General features: G+C 37.7%; 1 protein-coding gene across 3 annotated transcripts in view; it reads right to left on the reverse strand.

The window, feature by feature from the left end:
• LOC109298642 (cTAGE family member 5-like) overlaps positions 1 to 9,952 on the reverse strand; it is a 103,854-nt gene that overhangs the window by 77,039 nt on the left and 16,863 nt on the right. For 2 of the 3 annotated variants that reach the window (XM_019518850.1, XM_019518851.1), the window contains 3 exons: positions 7,329 to 8,535; positions 1,769 to 1,993; positions 1,552 to 1,652 (listed from right to left, as the gene is read on the reverse strand). In XM_019518850.1, coding sequence (XP_019374395.1) covers positions 1,552 to 1,652; positions 1,769 to 1,993; positions 7,329 to 8,535 — 1,533 coding nt within the window. Of the gene's footprint in view, positions 1 to 1,551; positions 1,653 to 1,768; positions 1,994 to 3,097; positions 3,673 to 7,328; positions 8,536 to 9,952 lie in introns of those variants that run through there. The other variant, XM_019518852.1, reaches the window with a different exon arrangement.

Genomic DNA, 9,952 nt, shown 5'->3' on the forward strand with positions numbered 1-9,952 from the left:
CCCCTCGTGGATATGTGCCAGAATAAATTTCTCAAAAAGCTTGCCCAGGATCGAGGTAAAACTAACTGGCCTATAGTTTCCCGGGTCCTCCTTCTTCCCCTTTTTGAAGGTGGGAACCACGCTGGCCCTCTTCCAGTCCTCTGGCACCACACCAGAGCACCACAAGTGCTGGTACAGCCATGCCAGGGGTCCCGCAATGACCTCAGCTAATTCCCTTAGTACTCTAGGGTGGAGATTGTCTGGACCGGCTGACTTGAGTATATCCAGTCCCTCCAGAAGTTCCCTAACTAGTTCCTCACTAACCCTTGGCCTAGGTGTGCCTCCCCTGGGGCCTGAGGGGGGCCTGGAAGGGGGGTGACTGTTCCGGTCCCTGCTCAGGAAAATGGAGGCAAAGAAATCGTTAAATAGGTTGGCTTTGTTGTCTGGTGTGACGACCACATTTCCTAATGTGTCCTGCAGGGGCCCCACATTACCCAGAACCTTCTTTTTACCCCCTATGTATTTAAAGAAGGACTTATTGTCCTTAATCCAGGAAGCTAGTCCCAGTTCCCCCTCTGCCTTGGCCTTCCTGACTGCATTCTTGCATTGTGAGAGATGGCAAATAATAAATTCCTATTTACTTTCTATTCACCATTTAGTATTTTGTGAACTCTTGCCATGCCCCCCTCAAGTGTCTCTTTTCTAAACTGAATAGGCTTAGCCTCTTTAGTCTCTCCTCATATGGAATCCCCTCCAAACCACTAATCATCCTCACTGTCCTCCTCTGTACTTTCTCAGGTTCTTCCTTTTGAGGTGTAGTGATCAAACAAGGGCACAGTATTCAAGGTGTAGATGCACCATGGATTTATAAAGGGACATAATGATACTTTCGGGGGGGAGGGTGTTGCTTTTTTTACAATTCCCTTCTCAATAATTCCTAAACTTTTATTTGTCTTTTTGATGCCTGCTGAGCACTAAGCCAATGTTTCTAGCAAACAGTCCACAATGACTCCCATATCTCTTTTCTATGTGGTAACAGTTAATGTAGAGTCCATCCCAGTGTAGGTACAGTTTGGGTTATTTTTGCCTACATACATCACTTTACAACTTATTGACATTGAATTATATCTGCCATTTAGTTGTCCATTCTCTCAATAGTGCCAGATCCTTCTGTAGTTCCCTGCAGTCTGCCTTGGCCTTTACCACTTTGAATAATTGTTGTGTTATCTTCAGATGCATATATTTAAGCATACATTTGAACATACAATGCCCTGTAGTGGATCCCATAGTAGCAGCAGAAGTGAAAAAGGTCAAAAGGAAATAGCAGCTCTCTTGCTGTATACCTGCCATATCTCCTGAGTGGTCAGGCATCAAGTATCCCAGTGGTCAAGTTTAAAAATTTTGGTCTACTCAACTGTTTCTTCAACATTAAGGAAAGGCCATATTAAAGATCTCTGCCAAATTTTGCTATCAGATCCAGCACCAGTTCCAGTACAGAATATAATATGAAATGGAATCTGGTCTAATTTCCCTTTTAAAAAGTAAAGAAAACAAATAACAAATAACTCTTACCTTTCTGCTTACAGTTGCCATTACTGAAAATACAGATTTTATAAAGTCGCCAATGTCAAGATCATTCAAACGCAGGAGTATCTGATATATCCAGCCTTCTTCTGTTTCATTGATAAAGGAAGAAGATGTTTTATGTTACAAATTAGTCTTGTTAACACTTTCATCTACTTGTTTTTAAATTTGCAATCTTGCTTAAATTAAGTAACTTCACACTTACCATCACTGGGAATGTAATTTTGAATCAGGAAAGACATCTCTGTGAACAGCTTTTTGGCACCTAACTGAATATTTATTGCTGAATCATGGATTTTCTCCTTGTTTTTTATTAATGGAATTATTATACCTTCTGAACTTTGGGCATTATTATTTTCATTATTCAAAGGTGTATTTATGCGATGTTTCTCTTTTCTTTCTTCTAGTAATTTTATTTTATTGGATATATCTGCAAAAAATTAATATTCATTTTCAGCGTTTTCATCAATGATTTCTTCTGTAATTTTTTATAGGATTGTTTCACAGTACATCACTATTTTGATTTCTGATTTTCTCCTCATTTTCAAAGACAAACTCTAGACTTTTTCACTTGCAACTTGCCAAGAAAGGGGCAAGACACTGAAACAGTTCCAATTGTTTAAAAAGTTTTAGACACCATGCTCTGCAGGGCAAAATCAGCATAATTAATATACAGAATCCTGAGTCATTAGGTACTCTTCTGATATCACTGTATGACAAGATATTACGAAAAGTGACCAGGCAGAAATATGAGTTTATTCCAGGCAGAAATGAGTAGATTATAGAAAACTGCAGCTAATCCAGATATACTAGTCTAAATTCTTGCCTCAGAAAGGAGTTAAAAAAGTAGTAAAGAAATAGACCATATTTTCAAAGTCTCAGTTTGGCTTCTAAAGCACACATTTCCATTTTAAACTCAGGTTTGGGCACATGTAATTTAGATTTGGGTATCTATTATATATTTCTAATTACTCAGCTTGTATATACCTTTGAGTGTGTTACACTGCGAGTGTTAAAATTTGGCCATGATATTAGAGGCTTTAGACTATTTGATCTAATATTTGAACTAAACACCTTTCTGGAATAATGAGTAAGGTGACTAGGATCAGGTATGAAGTATATAAATATGTGGCCTGATTTTAAGCCCACTGAAGTCAAAAGAAAGACTCACATACACTTCAATGAGCTTCATTTTAGGCCCACAGAACCTAAACAAGATGGACTATCTTTGGAATAACTATGAATTTTCTCAAGTAGCTACCTACATGGTTTACTATTTTTACAAGTATTCCATTTGTAACAGTGTGGGATAAGGGAGCCATGTATTCCTAAAAAATATAGAAATATGTGGCCTGATTTTAAGGCCACTGAAGTCAAAAGAAAGACTCCCATAAACCTATTAACAGCTATTAGCCTCGATTTTTAAAACACTGAAAATAAATACTATGAAGTGTGCCATACGTTATTTTCCTCTCAGAGAGCACATTTTGTTCCTGCTTTACTATCTTTAGTTAGTAACACAGCAGTCCAGTACCTTGTTGTGCATTTTGGAGACTACACTTTACTCTCACAGCTGACCAAAGTTCTTGTAGCTCTAGAAGAATGTTCACTTTCTCCTTCAGACATTTATCACCCACAGTGTCCAAGTGAGGTTCATCTTCAACAGACAGAGTCAGTGGTTTTCTCTCCCTGAAATTATCTACACATGTGTAAGTTGAGATTCCATGATGAGTCTTTTCAAACTGTTGCTCCAGCAGGATCAATATCTCACTTTCACACAGACTCTCTGAAGGTTTCTTCCTTTCCAGAAACAACTTTAAATAAAATTGTTGGTATGCAGTGAATGGGTTGGATACATCTGAGTCACTATCAGTTAATATTTGGTCATCCTTTTTTATTTCCTGGGACACTGATTCTCTCTCCCAGGTTATGGTGTTGTCAGTTTCTTTTTCATTGTTTCTCAAGTCTGCTGCAATATTCTTTTCCTCGGTGCCAAGTAGTTCTTTCTCAGCTCTATCTTTCAGCATTGTAAGAGGATCTCTGCTGTTCAGCTTTTGAATGCTGTCTCTGTCTTGTTCTGATTAATTTTCTCTCAACTCATCCTCATTCCTTAGCACGTTTTTTAATTTGTTTTTTATTTATTCTAATATCTTCCCCATTTTCATTTGAGTCTTGGACAAAATTTTGTTTGGTATTTCTTCTAGAGTTGTGATTATTAGTTTTACCAAATAAACTCCCAAGAAACCACGATGTTCTAGTAAGTATACTATCTACTACCTCCTCTGTCTGGGCACCATTTTTATTATCTATATTTATGGACTCTGTGTTTGCCTGACTTTCAGTATCTTTTTTGTAGTTTTCCTTGTAATTGCTTGGTTTTTCAGAAGCAGCTAATTTTTCTATATGACTTATGGTTTTAGTTGGAATAGCATCTTCCTTTTCAACATAAGTTTTATTATTCAGAGCTATATTTAAATGGAGTGTATCCAAGCTCTGCTCACTTTGCAAAGGTGCATGTTCTATGGGTTTGTGAGCTGAATCATAGTAAGGGGAAGTAGGTGAAAAAGGCTTGTTAGAATCAGAGTCATCATGGTTTTTAAATGCTGTCTGGCTTTGCATTTGAAAGACTTAAAAGATTCTAAATGTAATGCTGGGCTGCTGCTTTCAGACTCTTCAACTATACTATAGTGTTCCTGGAATATATGTTTTTGTTCCATATGAGACAGTATATAGGATTGTGATGTTTCTGTTGTTACTACATTTTGTTCAGAGATTTTCAATTCTGATATATCAAAAAATTTTGATGCTACATTGTCATCTGAATGCGAATCTGATGGTATTTTCTGGTCTTCAGATTCATTTTCTGTATTTATGTTTTCTGTATCTTTGTTATGATTTGGACTGGTGAATGTGGACACTTCTACATTTGACGATACAATGGAATTTTGTCTTTTATTATGCAGCAGTTGATTTTTACATTTCTTTTTAGGATCTGAATTAGTATTTTCCTCAGACTCACACTTTGACATCAGAAGCTCATGTTGGAAAGATGGGTCTGCCAGCGCTATTTCTACTGGATCTTTCTTATGACTTGATTTTAGTCCCTCTTCAGAAAAACTAAGATTGAGTGCTATAATTTGCTCATGCAGGACCTGATCGCGAAGAATATTTTCTGATAATGAGTCTTCAGTAATTCTAGGATTATCAGAATATTATTCCCTGGATTTGAGATGCCATTTCTTTCATTGGTTTCTTCATCTATTTTCTCCTGTGGAAACAGCACAGAAGTTTGCAGACCCTTACTGTCCTATTTTCTCACTTTTTTGTTTATTTGGCTTATTGTTTTCTAATATTTGCTCAGTGGGTTCTAATTTATCTTCACTGGAGTCTGCAGTGCGTTCTGCAAAAGTCTTTGTCTGTTTTACTCTGTCTTGAGAGAACCAATTTACATCTTCCCTATTCACTACAGTTTCCTTTAACATGATACTGTCATCATTTGAGTCTCTGGAAAAAAATATTTTTTACCAAATCTTGTGAAACATTATACAAGCCCTTTTCCGGATTTTCATTATATTTCACATCAGCATGTTCTCCTTCTTCGGAGTCTACAACATAGTGCTCCTGTACTTTATGTTTTAAATTATTTTTTTAATATCAGTTCATTAAATTTTAAAGATGACTGACCAGAAGTTTTAATTGTTTTTATGCTTGTTGTATCAGCAACACGATTGCTACCAAGTTCGTGGCAATTAGCCTCCAAAATATTTTCACTTAAATAATCCTGCTTTTCTTTCTTTTTACTATTTTCTTCTTTAGAAGACTTTTCCATAAAGGATCCATGTTGCTTTGGTGCATCTCCTATATTTATCTTTGACCCTAATGATACTTGGTGCTGGTCTTCTGAAACAGAAATGTCAGTGTTATCTTTTATAATAGAGAACAGTTCACTTTCACTCCCCATAGTACTGTGTTGTTCACACTTTGGATATGTAAAAAAAATGTCTACATTGCGTTCTGACCTGGATTCTGCAGATGAAAGAACCAAACAATCTTTTACTAATTTGTTTTCTTTCATTGTGCTTTCACTATTTTGTCCATCTTCCTTAACTGCCAACTGAAGCAGTAGAATAATCCTTTCTTTGGAATTATCTACATTACTCTTCTATGGTACTTGATCATTAACCTTCTGATTTGATTGGGTTTCCTCTTCAGATTCTTTATTCTCTAGTGATATTTCATCATCTTTTCTAGACTGGCTATTTTTACCATTGAAGTACAGTTCCTCTGGCAGCCTTTGCAGAAAATGCTTATCTTTGCTTGTGAAACTCTGAGAACTTAGTATGTTTTTATAATGACTAACAGAAAAGAGAGACTGAGGTTCTTCAAAATGTTCAGGCTTTTCTTCCTCTGAAATTCTGATGTCAGATTGGTCTGTGTCATGAAGTGAGCTGGAAGAAAAGAAAAGGTGGGCTCCTACCAATTCCTGTGCCTCTTCAGAAATTGTAGGTTCCTGCTCCTCTTGATCATTCAACATTTTCAAATTAAAATCTGTGATGACATTAGGGATACTGTCAAATTAACCTAGCTGGTCTTTCTTGTTCTCTGATGCCTGTGTTTTTTCTTTGACTTCAGTGTTTCCTATGACTTAGCTTTCCACAGCTGGATTTTGTTCTGTATTGTAAACTTCAGTTAGTTTGGCTTTGTCTGATATCGCCAGAGTAAGAGGTAATTCATCTTTACTTGGGATCTTGAAGTTCTGAGAATCATCTACATGTACCTGCAGTTCCCTGCAATGTGGCATTTCATCTTCTGAATCTTCTGTTTTTATGTCATTCTGTCCTTCCTTTTGTGCTGTTTCAGGTATTTCCCTTTTTGGTTTCCTCTCTGTGTGAATTTCAGGTTCTTGAACATTTAAAGTGTGCATTTCTTCCTTTTTATATGTTTTGGCTTCTTTTCTTTCAGTTGATTCTTCTTTTGATACAACATACAGTTCACTAGAATAAAAATCTTCACTACTACATTCACGCAGAAGTGAATCTATTGTATTTTTTCTATTTAATTCTGAAGATACATGTTGCTGATCCTCTGAGACAGGGACATCATAATTACTTTTTATATTAGAACATTCCTCTTTTACACTGATTGTAGAAACATCTCTCTCAGATTTTAAATGTTTAAAATGGTGTATGAATGGCACTTGGGAGACCAGAGGCTCTAATTGGGATTCTACAGATAAAAGGGCTGAAGTATCATAATCTTTTTCCAATTCGGCATAATGTATTATTTTTCCACTGCCTTGCACTGATAATGGAAACAACCACACACTTTCCTGGGACATGTCTACATCTCTTTTCTCTTGCACTCTTTCACTAACCTTCTGATCTGCTTGTAACTTCTCTGCAGTCTCTTTACTTGTAAAATTTTGTCACTGTTTTTAGTTTGGGGGTGTTCTTCACTAAAACTTAAATCCTCTTGTGCAGGTTGCACATATTCCTCTACTTCAGTTGCTGAACTCTGAAAGTTCAGTTTGTTTGTAAAATAACTAAAAGAGAGTAGAGGTTTCAGTCCTTTATACCTTTCATCCTTTTTTCTTTCTGAATTTTTAGTAGCCATGGGATCTAAGCTCTGAAGTGAGCTAGGGAAAGATGAAATCCAGGATGGAACTGATTGCTGTGCGCTCTGAACAACCACAGATTCATGATCCTGATTATCTGAAAAATCCTTATTTAAATTAATAAAGTTACTATAGATATTTTTATACCAACCTGACTGGCCATTTTTGTTTTCTGACTCCTGAGTTCTCTTCTTAACTTCAGTATTTTTCAAAACTTGGCTTTCTGATACTGAACCTTGTTCTGAGCTGTAAGGTTCAATTAGTTTGTTTCTCTCAGCTACTTCTGCAGCAAAAGATGTCTCCTTTAAATCTGAAGTGCTCTTGAAGTCAAGAAGAGTATCTCTGTTTGTTGGTAGCTCCCCAGAACTTGGTGTTTTACTGTCTGAATCTACTATTTCTTGTACAACATTTTTCTTGTCAGTTTGTTTTTCATCTGTTGTTTCATCTTCTGGTTGTTTTTTTAATTCTCCATCCTCGTGAAATTCAGTTTCTTGTTGGTTGGAGGTCTGCATTTTTTCAGTCTTATCTGTTGTATCCTCTGCTTCACTGCTTTGCTCCTCATTTATTATAGTTTCATCTTTCTTAGCATGCCCAAAAGTTAAAACATCAGGTAACTCCAAATTAAACCAGCTTGAGTCAGAATCCTCCTTGTCACGCTGTTGCTGTTCTTCATCCATTGATGTTTCTGTAGCTGCAGCTCTAAGTTCATGATCAGAATGTCCACCCATTCTAGAGCTGTGATGAGCTTGTGGATCATTTTCATCAGAGGGCAAATCATGGCCTATCCTCTCTCTACTAAAATACAGAAAGTCTGTCAATCCACTTTGAAACCAGCCAGAAACCATGGGCTTTGGTTCATTTTCCTCATTTAGCTTTTTTAAGTCACTTTCACCAGCTACTGCTATTTTTCTGCTTCTGAATGTATTTTCTTCTACAGACTTACTAACTCTTTCAGTAGTTTCTTCATCATGTTTACTTCCTAGGTTAAGCCATCTTGCAACACTAGAGACAGTCCAGGTAGCTTGTGTTGGAGCTGATGGGCTTTGAGCTTCTGGATGGACAGCATCACCATTCCCACTCCTGTCCTTTCTGGACATCTCATTGCTTGTAGTCTCCTCCTGCATGTGATGATCTCTGGATGGTATATCTGCTTCATCATTTGCAGGATCTAACTCAACTTCATGATCCCACTGGAAGGATGCATGCTTTTGGAGTTCATCTTTCAACTCCTTTGATTCTAGTTCCTTTTGCTTTGTATAAGGTAATGGATATTCATTGTCTTCATCATGCTCATGTAATAAACTATCTTTGTTTTCAAAACTGTATTCATCTCCATCAAGACAAAGGAAATCAGTCTCCTAGAAGAACAACATTTACTTTTTATTATTTGCATAAATATTCTAAAGTACTTTGCAATAAAACAACATAACCATATTATCTTTTTTTTGTTCTATACAATTATATTAGTATAGAGGCTCATATGAAGAGGTTAAACAAGTGTATCAAAATGGAAGCTATATAGAGGAGATATTAGTACTCTTTATAAACATGTTGTATTGATACAAGATCAAATGAACAAACTGGTAGTGAATACACTTAAACTGGAAATTAGAAAAAGGTTTCTAACCATCAGGAGAGTAAAGTTCTGAAGTGGACGTCTGAAATGATAGTGGTGGCATAGAACCTAAATTGTTTCACAACAGAGTTTGTTAACTTCATGTAAGGGATATTCTGACTGGATAAGAATGATCTCAGAATCAGTAATTAAAGCTTGTGATGCAAGGCTTCAGCTATTCAGCTTGCTAGAAAGCCAAAGGGGGTTGAAAAGAGACTGGATCACTGTGTGGGCTGCTCACCTGTAAGGAAGTTGGCTAACAGTGTAGGGCTCTAACTTCAGTGATAGACAGGACAGGACCTGGTGACAGAGACTGAAACTCAAGAAAGTGGTCCCAGGTTGAATTGGTTTCCTAGCAATAAAGAAAGACTGAGCAACTGGTGTAGTTTTTGCATTGGCATGATAACCTTGCAATATCCTGAGATTCCTGAGGTTAGTTTGTGTTTTTAGGGATATGCTGTATTCTACAATTTGAAAATGCAAATGAGGCATGAATGGGTGGCCATGATGGCTATTTCTGGATTGGGATTTTTCCCCTTGCTCAGCATCTTTCCTCTTGAGTTTTACATATTAATATAATACTTGTTGTATATTGATTAATCCTATGCTCCGGGGCTTCTGATGGTTGTCTCTAGGGGCTGGGAAGAAATTATTTCCCCCCATTCATTCATTACTAACTTCTGAGGGTTTTTTTCCCTCTCTCTGAAGCATCAGAAATGGGACATTTATTGGCTGCAGTGCTCCTAGAGCAGAGGTGGACAAAATATGGCCCATGGGCCAGATCCGGCCCACTAGGCCATTCTATTTGGCCTGTGGGGCCCCTAAAAAATGTAGAAAATTAATAATTATTTGCTTGTGGCTGCCTGTCAAAGATGACAGATGCCAGGGGCAGGAAGGCCCAGGGGGAGCCTGCAGCAGGACCAAGCAGCCCAGCCCCGCCCCACCTCCAGCCATTTCCCTACTTCCTGCCACTGCTCCAGTGCCCTGTGGCTCCTGGCTGCATTGCCAGACCGGGTGAACACGGGGCTGTGCCGGTACCCCATGGCGAGGACTGGGAGGGGCAGAGAGAGAGAGAGAGAGTGTGTGTGTGTGTGTGTGTGTGTGTGTGCTCACACCAGCTACAATTCAGTTCAATTTCATGAGACATCCTGACCCAGATA

Source organism: Gavialis gangeticus, unplaced genomic scaffold (genome assembly GCF_001723915.1).
Source record: "Gavialis gangeticus isolate Ggan-Ray unplaced genomic scaffold, GavGan_comp1, whole genome shotgun sequence".
NCBI classification, from domain to species: domain Eukaryota; kingdom Metazoa; phylum Chordata; order Crocodylia; family Gavialidae; genus Gavialis; species Gavialis gangeticus.